We start from the raw sequence: 18,712 nt of genomic DNA on the forward strand, positions 1-18,712 counted from the left end.
TTAAGGAAGAGCAGTTCAAGGAAGCAGTAGGAGGTGATGGGGGTGCAGACATCAGTTATGGTTTTTAGTAGTCTTTTAATGAAAAACTTTAAATCTTAAAAAACACAAACCAGACTCAGCATTGGTCTTACATGACTGGAAGGAGATGGAGGACAGTTTCAGAGAGGTCTAGTCTCTCTTGAGGCTATGGGCTGAGTTTTGGGGGCTGTGCGCGAACTCTGCCTTGAAGTTCCTCGGCTTCACTCGGCTTCACTCGGCTACCTTCGGCTCTCTCCGGGGAGGGAGCGCGTCTGCGCACGCGCCCTCCGTTTCTGCCGCTAGCAGCGGCTCTTGAGCTCGGGGTTTTCACTTCCTTCCCGTCAGAGCCGTATCCGGGTCGTTGCTCTCCCTATTGTTTCAGCCCGTCGGCCTCAGACTGTGGGGATTCTGGTTCTTTTGTTGCTTCTGGTGCAGGATAATAAAGTTTTCTGTTCTTTTTTATTCCTGGCTTTTACGGGGGCAGCTCCCCTCGCAGGGCGGCCGGGCGGGCCTGGCGCTGCTGACCGGCGACCGCGGGGGAAGGGGCGGGGTGGGGGTGGGGAGGGACGGCGGCCCGCCCCCCGGGGTCGCCCCTGCTCGGCCGGCGCACCGCCCCGCTTACCGAGCTGCTCTCGAACTGGTCTCCGTGGCCCTCGGCGCGTCCCCGCTGCCTCGCCTCCTGCAGCGTCTCCCTAGGTCTCCTGCAAACGACCACCTCACGGATTCCTTAGTAAGTGTATCCGAGGCCTCGGTCAGGACTTGGCGGAGCAGGGAGGACTGGGTGGGTCCTGCCTGACAAACGGACCCCCCTGGTAGATGCTGCTCGCTGGTCCCCGGCAGTGAGCTCTGGCTTCTGGGTTGCAGTGGGTGTACGTTTTTTGTACGTTGCGGGGTCTAAGAGGGACTGCCGAGGAGTTACAGAAGAGGCATGTCCCTCGAAGGTGTGTCAGGAGGGGGTCTGCGAGGGTGGGCTGGTTTGGCTTGGTCGTGGCCTCACCACAGGGGCAACCTGGCCTTCTGCAGTCAGCGTCCACAAACTCACCTTCTCCCCCAAGCACTGGGTTGAGAACTCAAGAGTCCTTGCTCGATGTCACCCCTACCGTCTTAAGCATCCCAGCTCTCCCTGTTCGGTGAGGTAAAATGACTGTAATATTTTCTCTTCACAGTGGATCGCAGCTCCAAGAGGAGGCAGGTGAAGCCTTTGGCAGCTTCTCTTCTGGAAGCTCTCGATTATGATAGTTCAGATGACAGTGATTTTAAAGTTGGAGATGCTTCAGGTAAACGTTTCCTTCCTCCTTCCCCTTCGCAGCTTTCTCCGGTTCCGTGTATTTTTAACTTTAATTTTTGAACCAGTTTTGATTAAAATGCTCATTTACAGTAAAAGCACACATACCATTTATTTTGTTCATTTGATTTCCTGCATTTTCCCAAGATCCTTTCACTAGAACCTGTTACGGTTATCTGGTACAGAAGAACCCTTTTCAAAGATGCAAAAGCAGTTTTTTTTTTCTATCCTATACCCTAAAATGCATTTATGCTTATAGATTTTAGTGAAGAGTTGAGGTACCCCAGATATAGAAGAGTGTAGACGAATACTATGGACCATAATTAGCCTTGCACAGGGTTATTCCCTTTTCAGCTCCCATGGCACACTTAGGGGAGTTCTGTTTTGTGCCTTAGCTCCCTTACAGAATACATTTAGTCCAAGCAAACCTTCTGCTTAAAAATAGCAGGTGCAATGCCTTGAGGAAAGCGTACACGCTTGCTCTTTCTAGTTAGTGGATTAAGAGGTGATGAAAGTTGTATGTACACATGTATAGACGCAGAAGCAGAACATTATGGTTTTCCTGTATGCGTTTTCTTCTGTGTACTTAATGTGTACTTACTATATTAGGGTTTAGTTAAAGGAAACTAAGAAACATAAAATTATATCTGAAAAAGATCAGCAAACACATGAGCATTGAAAAGTTTTGGTATTTCTGCTCCTTTGATGAACATTTAGATAAAGTGAGAACCTTTCTACTTTCTTTCTCTTGAGTAGTGGGCTCACACTCAGGACCTTGCTCTTGCTCTCTGGCTGAGCAATACTCCGGGCCCTCTAACTTGTTTTTAGTATCCCGTCATGCAGTTTGGCATTTTGAAACATCTTGCTCCTTTTCTCTGTAGTGAGAAGGCATGGAATTAGTTTGAGTTGTGTTACTCTTAACGGCATCAGCAAACAGTTTCCGTTATGGTTTAATGCAGAATCTCATTTAGATTTTATAATAGCTTTTCATGGAGACAGTTCTTCAGAGTCACGGGGTTCTGTACGGGGTACAGTACTGAGTTTAAACGACTCCTCAGGAAGTTTTCCATAAACTGATGGACCCGATGGGTCTGACTGTAACATTTCATCTTTTCCCTGTTCAGAACCTAAGAGTGGGTTGTGATGAGTTCAGTCCAGCAATCAACATTTGATAAGCTTGTCTTGATTAACTGTTCTCTAACCTTTCCTTTGCAGCTCTTTATCTCCTATTTAGTTGGTATTTGGTACTTTCAAAGAAGGAAAGGGAAAGGAGGTGAAATGCAAAAGTCTTCTTCCTAGAGAAGACTATCAGGAATATGCTTTGCTAAAAGGTAGTATTGGTGTGTCAGTGAGACTCCAAACCGCCAAAAATTGTTATCACTTAGAAGGCAGGAATTTATGAAACAAACTCTAAAACTTTCTTTAAATGTTCACAGATGGTTTTGTTTCGATAAATTCTGACTTGATAGGTTTATTTTCTCATTTATTGAGGTGGAGTCATGCACAAGCATTCTCTTTACAAGGCATGGAATAATCCAGATACGTTTATAAGATTCTTTAAAAATGATGGTATCAAGCCAAGTCAAGATTCCCGACCTTGATAAGTACTAATAATTGTTGAACGGATGTTATATTTGGCTAATGTACATCCCCTAAAAGCACTCAAATTTCATACATTCTGTCCCTTGTCGTATAATTCCCAGTTTTTTACTGCCCTGACTTCTGGTGACTTTATATACATGATCTTAAGTTTTCAGGTCACAGATTTGTTTCTGCAGGTTTGGAGATGTTATTGTGAAAAAGAGCTAGTGGTTACTGATTTTATTTCAAATAATAGTCAGTGGCATGCGAGTCTCCTTCCCCATTCTTGTGATCCGGAATCGCAGCTGAGATGTTGACTTATCTAGATCAGCACTACTTCCTCTCACTGTTGATTGCGGGCGATGAAATAAACATGCTCTAAGACAGGGCACAGGTAAAATTATGGTACTAGCCATCAGAAGAACCGTATGTGGAAATGCTAGATGGAACCGCATGCAAGTGACTGATTTTGTAGTTCTAAACCAGCCCAGTACTGGACACACACACTTCCTTTCGCTTAAGTAAAGCATTTGATTTGATTTGTGCCTGGGATTAGGGATAATTTTCTGTTATCTGCATTGAAAGCTTTTTGAAGATGTGTGCATTCGTTCATTTTACTAACAATATAAACTAATGGTGCCCTGACCTTTCCTATTTTCTTTGCTATGCAAAGCAAAATGGGTTACCTTTAGATCTTGATGGGTTATTTAGTTAAAACAGTGAGGCCATTTTGCCTGGAAGTAATCTAACTAGGAGAGGCAGGTTGAAACTTCAGTAATGGTTTCTTTTGGTAGTGCCTTTTTGTTTACTCTGTGTTTGTTGATCAAGTTGTATTCATTAGCATTTAATTTTAACACTTTCCTGAATGTTATAGGAAATCGCAGATAAATAGATTGCACTTACTAAATGATGGGTATACAGGGAGTAGTTGATTATGTCTGTGGTTCAAGTCTTCTGGAGGAGAAAGGATTGTTTTTGACTAGGTTGATAAAGGTCATCTTCATTGAGGAGCGAGGGAAGGAGCTGTGAAGTAAGAATAGTAAAGAGAAAAACAGTCTTGGTGAGAGAAACAATAAATGTTAAAGATGCAGAGACATGGACATGTTATTTCTGTTTGGGGTTAGGAAGAAACATGTGTAGAGGACAGTGAGACTATTGAGATCTTATTTTAGATGTGGGTTTCTCAGAAAGCCTTGGCACTCTTGGCGCTTTGTGTTGACTATTTCTTTGTTGTGGAGGTTTGTCCTGTGTAGTATAGTGTCGATGTTTAGAGTACTGTTGTCTTGTGTTTGATGCCAGTGTCTTCCCTACTTGTTGTACCTACTGTGTGACTGCCAGTGTTTCCAGGAGCTAGTGCATGTCCTTGGAGAAAGAGTTACCCATCCCAGAGAAGCTCTGCTTTGGATTTACCCAGAAAATGCAAGATGGCACAGCCTGTAACTAGAGTTAGGAGAGAATGAGTTGTGTTGTGATGGGCTTCTATGAAAAGAAACCGAATTATTGAAAGATGATTCTAGGCTCTGTTAGTTACTATGTTAGTTTATGCTGCTAATTCTTGCCAATGAAAAGAATAACTAAGGTTATAGAATTATTGGACAAAGGCTGTATTTCATAGCTGGAAATCTCTAAATTGTACTGATTTTATTAATATTCATGATTAAGAAAATGAGTGTTATAATGATACTTATTGTTGATTATTAAATTCATATTATCAAGTAAATATTGTCAAGGTATTTTTGAAGTTTTGTTTTTAATTCTGTAACTAAAATACTTTCCTTAACTAAGAGTTGAAATGATTGTTTCTTTGAGTGATCCTTATATACTGTGTGTTTTGAAGGGTTATTTTTCTTAATTCTGTAACTAAATGAAGAACTGAATTTTAATTTTAAACTCACTTTAAATGTAAAAAAATTCATTCTAGATATGGGGATTAATTAACTCTGTCCTTATGCATACAATAGCTTTATTTGCAATATCTGGCTAATTTCTTCACACTTTTAATTTTCCTTTCTTCTTTGCCTCCTTCCTCTATTATTTCCTTTCTCCTGTGCGAAATAATAGATTTGGAAGGCAACATGGGGGATAGTTGTTCTTTGATGTTGTAGTAATAGCAGTGCTTTTCTTTTGCAGCCTTTAAATATGGAGCCAGGTGTGGACCTCATTTCTCATTGTTTTTTTTTTATCTGTGCATATGAATAAATATATCTGTTCATCAAATGAATATGTACCAAATAGAAGTAATGGCTAATCAGATGAAAAAGTTATTTTTCCAGCGATCCTGGTCCTGTTGATAGACTATAACTAAGATGTTACATTTGGTGATGAAAAAGTTTGGCAAGCACCTACCTAGTATTTGAATTTGAAGAAAAATATAAAACAATTGAATTTTAAAATTGCACTGTGCTCAAACATGGTTATAAAACAAAGCAAGATCAAAGAACATTAGCTTACCCCTATATTTGAGAATAATTGACATTAGTATTGACATTAAAAATAAAATTACAAACTCTATGACATATATAAAGTTTACCAGATATTACAAAGTTTATTCTCATCGGGAACTCATACTCTGTAGTAGGAGCTACTAGGGGAATTTATGTATCTTTTATTACATTCTTGTTGTTAAAATACCTTGTAGAAGAGTAGGATCTTCCTCTTTTGTCTCTCCCTTTTAGCTTCTTGATTGCAGTGTTACTTGTGAGGTGTCATACTTTTCTTTAGCTAATGTCCACAAGGGATCCTTTTCTGCCTCTGAAGTATTTAGTGAATTCTGCTTATTTCTTAGAAGACCATTATTTAGAAATTTGTAGAAATCATTGTTGATTTTAGCTAGGATTGATTTTTCTTTGTAGGTTAGGTTCAGTTATTGTGAGTGGTGTAAAAATCCAAATTTTCTTAATGATTTATAGAACTGTTCAACTGAAATCAAGTCACTCGTTGGGAATGATATTGAGTCCATGCTCTTTAAATCTAAAAAGCTGAAACATCTTTAAGAATTTCTTCAGTTTGGCAGAAACTTGTTTTACAGGAGAACTGGTCTAAAACAGACAGTTGATTTGTGTCATCTCTCACACATTGTGAATATTTGTACTTTACGTTGTTTATTATATTTGGTAGCAGCTTAGGTATTAATGTGGTATTAATGTAATATATTATTTATATTTCAAATTACCTTTGTAAAATGTGATCATTCCTAAATTTCAGCACACATATCTAGCTCCAAAGGTCTGAAACCTAGAGAATTGTTAGCTTGGATGATAGTGCGTGTTTTTTTTTTTTTTTTTTAGAACACTACTGAATAAGCAGATAGTCTTGAGGTTGATAGTGAACTCATTGGGTCATTCAGCATCTATTGTTTTCATTTCTCTCGTGAGTTAACTAGCACACAGGATAGTTCTGTTATTAACCATGTATGTGGGGCTTCTGAGATGATTGAGCTGTACTAACCTTTGCACCTTCAATTCCCAGTTAATTTTAAAGGTGAAGGAAAGTTAAATTCATTGAAATTAAAATTATATAGAAGCAGTAATTTTCTAACAGTAAAACATTAAAACAGTAAAGTAATGCTTTGTACTTTTTTATCATTTCCATTTTCTTGACTATAGATGCAGACAATTTATTTTCCTATAGATTTTACAATTGGTATAAAAACCGTTTCTTCTTCTTCTTTCTCCATTTCCCTTTATCCTCCTGTTCAAATATTTAAAATTTTTACTTTTGGTTTGTGTGCAGACAAGATTAGAGTAAGTGCTGGGTTGAGATGGACTCGGCCGCCCTTGGTGGGCATGGAAGCAGCTTGCTAATTGTAAGCTTGCGTGATCTACCCAATAATCATAGTTTACTTGTTCAGTAGCAGGGAGCTGGGCATTTTAGGATAGATTCATTTCTTCATGAGCATCTTCCATTGTAGGACACTTAATAGTTAGAACTTATGAAAGTTTGCATGACACATTTATTGATATGGGCAATATTCTACTAAGCAGGAAGACTGAAATTTTCTTTCATCTTCCATTTTCTTATGTGCCATTGGTTTTGTCCATTTTCACCTTTGTACTTGATGTAACATTGTCTGCTACAAGTTCACTATCAAATGTTTATGCTTGTTTTGATAGAAAAAGGTTTAATAAATCAGACAATTTTAGAGGGCTAAATTTTTCTTGCTTGATTTGTGATTTATTAGTTTAAATATACATATTTTATGAAAGAAGGATATAAACAAAGATTAGTTAAATTACATTATGGTAAAGTTAAAATCAAGTGCCCGTTAAAACATACTTTTAGACAATAAAACTATCTCTAGGACATTATACTGTTATTAGCTATTTGATATAAAATGGTAGTACTATTCTTATAGTATAGTCTAATTTACATTTCATATGTCATCCTCATTAATTCATATTGGATTAAATCATATATCAACTTTGTTGACTTATTATTTAATGAGGTTGGGAATGTCTACCATCCTTTGCCGTAGATTTGTTTATATTGTTTTGCAAGTTATTCACGAGTTTTGGTGGTTTCATTTGTGTCAGTGTTGTGTGTGTGTGTGTATGTATATACATATGTGTGGTTTTTTTTTCTCATATTTTCGACAGATTCTGAAGGGAGTGGTAATGGAAGTGAAGACCCTTCAAAGGACAGTGGAGAAGGCTCCTGTAGTGATTCTGAGGAAAACAATTTAGAAGAAGAACTGAGTGAAGATATTAAAATAAAAGAAGAACAGCTTAAAAATTCTACAGAGGAAGAAATAGTGCCATCAGATAAACAGTTAATTAAAATGGAAAAGAAGGAAGAAGAAGAAAATGGAGAAAGACCTAGAAAGAAAAAGGAGAAAGAAAAGGAAAAAGAGAAAGAAAAGGAAAGAGAAAAGGCAGCAGTATCTGATAGTGCAGCTGCTTCTGCTGCTGCCACCACAGCCACAAGTCCTGCTGTCACTTCCCCTTCTGTCCCTGCCACCACCACCACTGAGGAACAAGTCAGTGAGCCCAAGAAATGGAATCTTCGTCGAAACCGACCCCTTTTGGACTTTGTATCCATGGAAGAGCTGAACGATATGGACGATTATGACAGCGAGGACGACAATGACTGGAGACCTACTGTAGTAAAGAGAAAGGGGAGGTCGGCATCTCAGAAGGAGGGCAGTGACGGAGACAATGAGGATGATGAAGATGAGGGAAGTGGGAGCGATGAAGATGAGAATGACGAGGGCAATGACGAAGACCATAGCAGCCCTGCTAGCGAAGTGGGCTGCAAGAAGAAGAAGAGTAAAGTTCTTAGCAGAAACAGTGCTGATGATGAGGAACTGACCAATGATAGCCTGACCCTATCTCAGAGCAAGAGTAATGAGGTAGAGCAACCCAATTTTTATGATATCTGTCTGTCTGGGGAAAAGGGAACTCTCTAACTCACTGCTTATATATAGTAAGTGGCTTCCTTGAATTTTTATTTAGTTGTAGGTGTGAATGAACACCCTAAATGTAACCTTTATTCATTTGGTCAACAAACTTTTAATTACCCACCACTTGTCAACATTCTCCAGGAGTTTGTAGTTTCCATCTCCAAGGAGAAGAATATGTAGAGAAACATTTTTATATCTCTAGACTTGGGAAACGATAGTTCTCTCTTCCCATTTTTCTCATCTTCCTGTTCATAGATGCTAACTGGCACTGAGTGGGTTATGGTAGGAGAAACTTCTTTCAGCCTAATTTGTCCATAGACACATAAAAATAAAAAGCTTTTGAATACTTTAGAAGAGAACAGCAAATAGCTCATTTTTTTCTCAGATTGGTAGAGTTGTTTTAAAGGGTTAAGTCATCATCAGCATAGTCACCAGTGCTTTGCTTTATGTGTGTGAAGGTAAAATGTACTTTTAAAAGCATATTTATTGAACAAATTCTCTGCAAAGAAGTAAAAATGAAAGCAAATATTTCCCCCATAGAACAAACGTTTCTGTCCTGAAGCAACAGTAATGACTTCAGTCCTGCCATTGAAGTTCTACTGCACGTTAGGTTTGCCCATTGGTCCAGAGGTGCAACGTTCAAGACTTCAGTTAAATTTATCTGTGTCTCTGTCTGTGTGCCTATATGTTTTCCTTCCAAAAGAAAGATTGATTTGCTGTCTTACATGTAGATGTATCTGTTACATCACATGTAGAACTGTATTAATTCTGTCATTTCTGTTACTGTGTTTATGTCAACAAAATTTTCTTCACCATTTTTTTTTTGTTTTTCATATCATTGAAGTAGCTTAAACTGGTAGATTTTCTTTATGCTTTATTTATTCTTTCATATTTTTCTGCTTACAGATTTTCAGAGTAGTGCTTGTCTATTTTAACCAGGCTTATTATCAATTTTGTGGGTTTCTTTTCCTCTTAAATAATATATAGAAAACTCAGGGATTCCATGTCAGCAGAGGCGAAATAACATCTTATTATTTGCGTTATAAACACCGATTAATTTCAGGTTTCTCTCATTTCTATGAAGAACATTGCCTGCTTCCAGTGCTATGCTAATTTTTATCTTTAGGTAAAGGAAAACGCATTTGAGGAGGTAGTGTGGTACTTTTTAAGGTTATAGCATAAACTGTTCCATATTGCTAATGCCATTTTGGCTTATTTATAGTTATCTGTTAATATTTAGATTGCACATTTATCTGTTTAGTTTATTTTTAAAGCATTTAGCACTTATTTTAGGTCTATTGATTGAACTTACTTTTGGTAACATCTCTTCATGTTCCATGTTGATTGGGTTAATATCCACAAAAGTAATTTAAGATAGAGGGCATATGGAGGAGATTCATAGTAATCTGTAGGGACACTTGCATAAGGTATTTTATCTTTTAATTACCTCTACTTGACAACAGTGTTTTAATAGACTTAAGTTTTATAATACATTTCATGTGGGTTAGTTTTTTTCCCTTCTGGTGATAAAATTAAAAATTCTGGTAAGTAATGGGGCCTATATTTAAGTGTCCCAAGATATTTCTGGGATGAGATTCCAAAGTATTCTTAGTAAAATACCCATATAGAATAATTTACAGAAAGCTAATCTCTGTGAGAATAGCCTCTTGCTTATATGCTTCATCACAGTTTTTGTCCCTTCAACTATTTTAATTCTTTAAAATTTTTTAATGATTTTAATTATGTTTAAATCATCTTAAACTGAACTAGACATTCAATTTTAGTTAATAAATTTCTTACTTACAAGTCTAAATTTTCTATTTATATGATCTTGTATTTATAGAAAGATGTTTGAAGTTTATTCTTGCTTCCTTATGGGTCAATCTTACTAGTCCTTATAGCTAACAAGTACGTATTTGAGGTTTCATTTTTTTCCATTTTGCCTTTAAGTGTCAGATTCCCCTTTGTAGTAGAAACAGCAGAAAGTATGGCTTTAGAAATACAAACAAGAATATCATATTTAGTTTTTAACTGGAAGCCTTTTCTTGGTTGCAATGTCAAGTAGATTTGCAGAGAAATGATAAGGGTTGTCTACAGTTAAATGGTGCTCTGAAACCTTAACAATTTTCAGTTTTCGTAGGGGGATTTACATTTTTTTAACCAGGGCCATTTTATAACTCACTTTTTGGCTTCAACATGCCTCATGCACATAGAGGAATGCTTCTAAAGCATTTAGGTTTTTGAGTTTCTTTATCTTAGATGTTATTGAAGACTTGCAGTGTTATTTATGTTGACTGTGTCTATTGACATTTGCAATTTCAAGTTAAATCTTAGAAACTATAAAAACAAAAACATAATAGAGAAGCAGACAAGTTGTTAAGTTGGTAACACTGACTTTAGGTAGCTTCTTGAACACTCCACTAGTCACAAGAGAAGAGTACAAAAAGCAAGTAGTATATTAATAGCATCATGAGAATAGTCTTTAACTGTGCACTTCCTGCAAGAGAGCTTCCTGAGACACACCTTTGCTGCTTGAGCACGGGTACTTGGAGTTGCATTTTCTGCAAATTGGTACCTATCTTTTTCCGTGGGCTTTCACATTTGCATGCTTTAAATCAGTACAGTCTGGATAACGCCCCACCCCTGCGGTATAGCTCTGTCCTTTTCAGTCCTTTATTTTGAAACTTTTAAGTGTCACTAATAGCATTTTGCCCACCCATTGATCTTCTTACCTAAAGTTTTTAAAAGAAGGGTAGTGGCTAGACAGTGGTGGCGCACACCTCTAATCCCAGCATTTGGGGAGCAGAGGCAGGCGGATCTCTGAGTTCAAGGCCAGCCTGGTCTATATATTAAGTGCCAGGACAGGCTCCAAGGCTATACAGAGAAACCCTGTCTCAAAGGAAAAAAGAAAGAAAAAGCAAAAGAAGGGTAGTGTAACATTTTCAAAAAATGGTTCTGGTTCTCATTTTGAAGACTTTGAACCTAGAGTAGGTGAGAATTTATACAATGCAGAAATTCTGTCAATAGAAATGGCAGTCTTATTTTATTAAGGACCCAAAGCTGCTTTCTCATTGATGATCGCTAGAACAGTTTGGTTTTTGGACGACTGTTTTGATAAATACAGCCTTGTATTTTTGGCTCAACAACAAAAGAATTTTTTATTTTTTTTTTGGTCATACAAGGCTCTTTAATGACAAATGTCACCTAGTGTTTGGCAAAATTTCTAAATACTTTAAATGAGAAAATATTAACCCTTTCTTTGAAAACATGACTTGTGTTTTAATAGAGCAAGTATAATTCAAAGAATTACAAGTAATTACATAGAGTAAGTAATTCAGGCACACTTAGGATGAAATGAATATAAAAACTCAAGTTTATTATCAATTCTTTCTAGCATACTTCTGAAGATATTTATCTTTTGGGATGTCTGACTTACTAATTAATTATCTCTGCACATTTTCAAGAAAAAAAATTGCTTTAAGTCCTGTTAAAAGCAAGTGTTGTAATGTTTTATAAACATTTGAGAGTCTTTATTATTTTGTTTTTCGTGCTTTTGACATGGTGCTTCTCTGTAGCCTTGGAGCCTATCCTGAAACTCGCTCTTGTAGGCCAGGCTGGCCTCAGACTCATTTGAGAGTCTTTGAAGAAGAGCATTGGTGAAGAGTTGTTGATCACACGTTTGGTATAATGTTTTTTCTTATCTTTTAATGCTGCTTTCATGTAAAGTATATCGGATTTTTTCTATTAAATCTAAATACAACAGGTAAAATTTAGTACATTTGTGTATGTTTTATAATCAGAGAATACATGGCAAGTGAACACTATGTTTCAGAATGTAAGAATATTAGGCAATGCTTCATTTTTAGGCTAATGTATGGTTGTTTTCACATTTTTAATACTAAGCATTGGGATTTGACCTAATATCTTCGAACATACATGCCATTATACTTAGTTCTCAGTTGCTTCCCTGGTTCTTCTCTTCTCCCTACCTGTGTCCTTCACTTCAATTCTTCAGCTTAGCTTTTGCATGTAAAAAACCATAGCTCTGTGAATTCTCACCTCCCTTAAGTTCTTTTCTTTGGGATTAACTTTACATTCCAAGGGGAAAAATGAAATAATCATTGAATTATTGCTATAGTACCCTTTCCCCCTAATTTCTAGGTGAGTTTTCTTTTGTCTTCCATAACTTACTTTCCTGATTTCTATTTTTGAATAAATCTGCGTTAAATTTATTGTTGAGCATTTTAGCCTGTTCTTTGAAAGAGGATACATATCTTCAGAAACATGGTAACAAGTTCATAGAAAACTGGTCTCTATTATTTTGATCATAAATGATCATAAATCATACTTAAACATTAATGTATGTTTGCTCTACTAACAAAAAGTTAGTTCATAATGTTTTCAAACTTTGGTTTAGATGTTCCTGCTGAACCATCGTGGCCAGCTGTTTGTTTAGGTGGACACTGTAGGGTTATTGTTCCGCCCTCCTCTGCATTACAGTTTGAACAAGCGTCTCACTGGGGTTAGAAGGCTAGCAACAGCAGTCCCTGCTATTTTCTCATTCTCATGCATTAGAGAAGATTCCATGTGGAGAGAAATTGGCATAGACAGACAGCTTAGATAGACATTTTTTCTGAATACAATCAGAACATAGAGGAATTAGATCCCTCCGATCGATTCAGTTTCTACTTCAAGAAATTCTCTTTTTATCTATTTACAGTTTTACCCATAGAAATTCACTTAATTTCTGTATTAAAAAGCCACTTTCCGAGGCTTAGAAGTAAATCTTTCAAAGAAAAGTTGACAGTCCATTAACCCAGGTAGCCTATTATTTGGCAAACTCTGCTTTACTCGGTCATTTTCTAGTCTGTGATATTTAAAAAAACAAAAACCAACTTAGAAGTGATAGTCTATGAGATGGGGTGGGATTACCAGTGCCCATTCATGACTATAATTTGGTTCACCGGAAGACAGCCCATCCCTTGCCTCATTGTTAGATGCACTCAGTCTGTGTTTCTCTTTTGAATCATCTGCAGGGAGTGTAGAGGAGAGGAGGAAGCTATGAACAATGCAACACCGATTACCTTTATTATTTCACTAATTCTTACAACAACCTTTCTGTTGCATTTTATTCCTGTCATTCTCATTTTACAAATAGGAACATTGTATGTTCAACAGCTGTTAAGTGAATGCTGAGAATGAGACCCATGATTTTCATTAACTATTAAGATACTATAAAACTTGAGTTTTCTTTATAGGATAGTCTCACCTTGCTTGGTAGCCATTTTTTTTTTCTTGTTTTACAGCTGTAACTTTAGATGTTATCCATAAAATGTATTGAAAGAATTATTTTTTGCAACCTGCAAGGATTTTCAGTGGGTGTAGTGGCATATGCCTGTAAGCAGAGCCTTTGGGAACTAGAGGCAGGAGGATTAGAAGTTCAAGGCCATCTTTGGGTACACAGCAAGTTCAAGGGCATCTTTAGTTACACAGTGAGATCTTGTCTCAAAAAATTCTCCCCCCACCAAAATTTGAAATGTCATTTACAATTTGCATTGAAATGATGGTTCCAAATGTTACCTTTGAAAGTATAGATAGAATCTAAAGGGATAGAAAACAGTAAAATATTAATATGAAATTAAATATATTTAGTGACTGTGGCATAGAACTAACAACAGTTTTGTTTTTACTATCTATGGTTAGGTTTATAAATGAAAATATATCAGAATGCTACCCTGTAATGTTAATTGTTATCTATGAAAATAGCAAATTTTTTTGTTTTATTCTTTGAGGTAGGGCCTTTCTGTTTAACTCAGGCCGGTCCTACTTCCTAGGCTCAAGTTGTCATTTTGCCCCATCCACTCGTGTAGCTGGAGCTATAGGAGTGTGCTACTGTGCCAGAATGAATCATTTTTTTAAATTAAAGTCTACATCCATAATGCACAAGGTTTACATTAAAATAGATAGGCTCCCTTTTCTTGAAATTTTATCTTTTTATATTTGTCTGCTATTAAAGCTTTTCCTCTTTTATGTTGGTAGTAGCTGGCTATCTTTATTACCACTTTGCATTAGATCTTTCTTGATATAAATGTAAGGAACACTCTTATTTTCCAAGCAACTACTTTTTTTTTTAACAGTCAGATATGCAGATTATGTGTTCAGGCTTTTTCAGAGTAGTTGGGTAACTCTGGACTTTGGAGTCTAGAGTCTCTCAGACATCATATTTATACTTGCTTATACATTATCCTTAATTTACTCCCTCCTGTTTTGTATATGTGTGTCTTGTCTTTCCTGGTAGTAACTTTACCAAACGTAACTACAAAGTAACAAGAGCTACATCTTGTTACTTTGAAAATGTCTATGTAAGATTGGTGATTCCTAGAGGATCTGTTGTTCCTTTTCCCCTAATATAAGGGGGAAGTCAAGTGCCAAAGCCGACTTCTCACTTTGTAGAGGGAAGAACCCATGGCACATGGAGAGAAGTGACAGACAAGATGTATAAAGGTGGCAGAGCATGCTTTGAGGCTCCTAATGGAATGCCACATAAATTTAAAGTATGAGAAATAGAATTAAAAAAAACGAGAATTGTGAGTATTAAATTACTTTTCTTAATTAAAATGTGATTTTTCTGATGTATTTTATATTAGGACTCGCTGATTCTTGAGAAGAGTCAAAACTGGAGTTCCCAAAAAATGGACCACATTCTGATTTGCTGTGTTTGTCTTGGAGATAACAGTGAAGACGCAGATGAAATAATTCAGTGTGACAATTGTGGCATTACCGTTCATGAAGGTAATCTTGCTGTTTTTCTTCTGTTAGAAATGGCTGGTTGACATCTTGTTTAAAGGAAGTTTGAACTTTTTTCATTTATACTTGTCTAAGGTTTTACTGTACTATTAGATGATGTGATGGTTCAAATGAAAAAAATTTATGAGTCCTGAAATATGTTAATTTTTGTGTGTATATGTCATATTTGCATATGTGTGTATGTGTGTGTGCACATACGCACTCTCATGCACGTTGGCCTGTTCATGTGTCTGTAGAAGACAGAAGCTGATGCTGAATATCTTAGGTTCTGAGACAGGGTCTCTTATTGAACCTGATATTTGCTTATTCCACTAACTGTCTGGCAGTTGAGTCCCAAGGACCTGTCTATGTTTGCCCATCCGTGGTGGCAACACAGGCATGCACCACAAAGCCCAGCAAACAGAGTCATCACCCGTCTTTATTTTATTTTATTGTGTGTGTGTGTGTGTGTGTCTGTGTGTGTGTGTGTTTGTGTGTGTGTGTGTGTGTGTGTTTGTGTGTGTGTGTGTGTGTGTGTGTGTGTGTATGTGTGTGTTTGAATCAGGATCTTAGGTAGCCCAGGCTTGCAGTGGGCTGGCTAAATAGTAGAGAGGATGACCTTGAGCTGAGATTCCTGCCTTTGCCTCCTAAGTACTAGAACTACAGACTTGGTACTCCACACATTGCCTAATGGGCAAGAGAGGGTAATTTTTATTTCTTAAATTACTCTTGAGCCATATTTTCGGTTAGGTCATTTGACCGTGGATATAGTTTTTTAAGGCCATGATAATAGTTTAAGAAATTTAATTGATTTCTGACATTCTGATGCTAGGTCATTTTACTGTGTAATTTTTAAAACAATTAAAACAATTAAAATAATTGTTGCCATTATTGTTGGGTTTTTTGAGACAGAATCTTGATAGTCTAGCTGTTCATCAAACTTATAACCTTTCTCCTGCCTCAGTTTTCTGGGTGCTAGAATTATAGGCATGAGGGATAATTCTAGATTCTCTTGTACCCATTTTATATTTGGAAACTCTTTGTAAGAAGTTCTGGCATTACTTGGTCTTCATTTTCTTATGTCAAAAATCAGTTGCAGCTGAGTATATTCTACTATCTTTAATTTACCCTGACTTACTTAATCAGCTTTGTTAGCTACCTAGTCTGTGGAGGTGAGAGAATATACAGCTTCTCATTTACTCTGTACTTGAGGGTGAAGATACCTTGAGGTTTCATTATTTTACCTCTGTAATTCTAACACAACTTTTGGTTTTTCTGTTTTCAGGGTCTCAAGTAGTGTAGCCCAGGTTGGTTTTGAACTCCCTGTAGTTGAGACTAACCTTGATGAACACAGAATTCTTTTTTTTTTTTGTTTTTGTTTTTTGTTTATTTATTTATTTATTTATTTATTTTTTTGTTTTTTTTCGAGGCAGGGTTTCTCTGTAGCTTTGGTGCCTGTCCTGCAACTAGCTCTTGTAGACCAGGCTGGCCTCGAACTCCCAGAGATCCGCCTGCCTCTGCCTCCTAGTGCTGGGATTAAAGGCGTGCGCCACCACCGCCAGTTGTGGTGGTGCACGCAGGTAGGATTTGCTGAAGGAGGCAGAGGCAGGAGGATCACAAGTTCGAGGCCAGCCTGAACACAGAATTCTGTACAAATACCATGTTAGTCCCGCTGACATCTTTAAGGTTAATTAAAGGTTCATAATATCATCTATGTTTTAGATGAGTAACCTCATTAAAGACAAATGTACCTTTCTAAGGTGCCCTTGAATTTTAGAAACAACTAAAATGCCAGTCTGCATCAAGGCAGATAAATTAGATGATCAAAATAAGTAGCAATGCCATACCTATAGTGAGGAAGTCAACTGCTACAGGAGCTATGTTTTATCAACAGTCAGGGGGCAGACAATGAGGAATGCCTGTAACCATCTTATTTTCTCCTTTTTATTTAGTCCCGATCGCAGCCCATGGAATGTTACTTTCCACTGTTAGGGTACCTTATGTCTTCCTGCCTCACTTAGTTACTATAGGTACTCAAGGTGGTTGAGATCCTGTGTGGTTGGTATCAGTGTAACCCCTATTCTTCAAGTACATGCTTCCTAGTCACAGTCCTGTTTCCACAGATGGAATAGGGGCACAAGAAAGCATTCAGTGCTCCTGAACTGGTGCTTGTAAGTGTTTCTGAGAGCTAGCTACTATTTGACTTGTAAAAGGAGGACTGTAGTTTTCCACTCTTGAGTAAATCTTCATGTTGCATAATTAATTAATTGATACTATATTTGAACATCCTAATTGAACAATTTGAAATGCAATGTAATCTTTTTTCATTATATTTTTTATTATTAACACTTATGACTTGTACAAATTAAGAATATTCACTGTGTTTTTCCAAGTATGCAGAAAGACTTTTTGATTATGCCCATTTCTTCTGATTTCTGTCCTCTGGTATCCTGCTCAATTCCTGTAAATTCATTTCCTACGTTCATTCCAACTTCTCTTAAGTTTCCACAAATGGTTAAGAAAACATGGTCTTTCTGTTTTTGGCTTATTTCATTAAATATAGTATCTTTCATTCCTATCACATTAAAAGACTTTTGTGGCAGTTTTTCCATAGCTGAATAGTACTCCATTATACAGATATGTCTGTATATTTATTAATTACTGTTAATTTATTGACAGGTATCTATACAGAGTATATATTAGGTATTTTGTGACTAGTGCTATAATAAACTTGGCATGCAAATAACTCTTGATGCTAACCTCATAGTCTTTGGATGTATAGGTAGAAGGTGGGTAGCTGGATTATATAATAGGTCTACATACAGCAATATATAGTTGTTTCATTTTTTTCAATATCCCCACTCTATTTTTTTTTTTTTAAGTTTATGAGACAGGATTTCTCTGAGTTGCCCTGGCTGTCTGGATTCTGCTTTGTAGACTAGGCTGGCTTCAAATTTAGAGAAATCTGCCTGCCGCTGCCACCCAAGTTTGAGATTAAAGGTGTGCACCACCACCAACTGACTTTATTTTATGTTGTATCATTGCTATTTTAGCTGGCATAAGGTGATACCTTATTGTGGTATTTTCACTTTGCCATGGCTAGTAAAATAGACAGGACATTTCTTTCATATATTGATTGGCTATTTGTATTTCTTTTTTAGAGACGTTTCTGTTTATGTCATTTTCCTATATGTTTTAGTTGGAAGTTGGATTACTTGGATTTTGACTGCTGATTTTTTTATATTATGGATATTAGACCTCTGTCAGATGAAAACATTTGGCAAATATCTTCTTCCTTTCTGTTGATTGTCTCTGTACTCTATTTTAATGTTGCTCTTTTGTGTCAAGAACATTTTCCTTTGATGTAATCCCATTTGTTAGTCTTTGCTTTTCGTGGTGTTAGACTCAGTTATTTTTCTGTTGCTGTGTAGAGCACCATGTTCAAGGCAGCGTACAAATGAAAGCTATTAATTTGAGGGTCATGGTTCCCGAGGGTAGTAGAGTTCATGATCATCATGACAGGAAGCATGGCAGCAAGTGGGCATGGCTCTGGAGCAGTGGTTGAGATCTTACATCTGACCCACAGGCACAAGGCAGGGATGGGGGAGAGAGGAGGAGAGTGTGCGCTAGCTGGGAATGGCTTG

General features: G+C 37.0%; 1 protein-coding gene across 3 annotated transcripts in view; it reads left to right on the forward strand.

Moving 5' to 3' along the window:
• The first annotated feature begins 564 nt into the window (after positions 1-564).
• The window catches only part of Phf14 (PHD finger protein 14), a 126,241-nt gene continuing 108,093 nt past the window's right edge, over positions 565-18,712 (forward strand). For 2 of the 3 annotated variants that reach the window (XM_041675454.1, XM_041675456.1), the window contains exons 1-4: positions 566-748; positions 1,185-1,295; positions 7,480-8,231; positions 14,930-15,074. In XM_041675454.1, coding sequence (XP_041531388.1) covers position 748; positions 1,185-1,295; positions 7,480-8,231; positions 14,930-15,074 — 1,009 coding nt within the window. In that variant the 5' untranslated portion in view covers positions 566-747. Of the gene's footprint in view, positions 749-1,184; positions 1,296-7,479; positions 8,232-14,929; positions 15,075-18,712 lie in introns of all 3 variants that reach the window. The other variant, XM_041675457.1, reaches the window with a different exon arrangement.

This window comes from Microtus oregoni, unplaced genomic scaffold, assembly GCF_018167655.1.
Source record: "Microtus oregoni isolate MIOR12 unplaced genomic scaffold, Mior012 000026F_ref0000081, whole genome shotgun sequence".
Classification (NCBI taxonomy): domain Eukaryota; kingdom Metazoa; phylum Chordata; class Mammalia; order Rodentia; family Cricetidae; genus Microtus; species Microtus oregoni.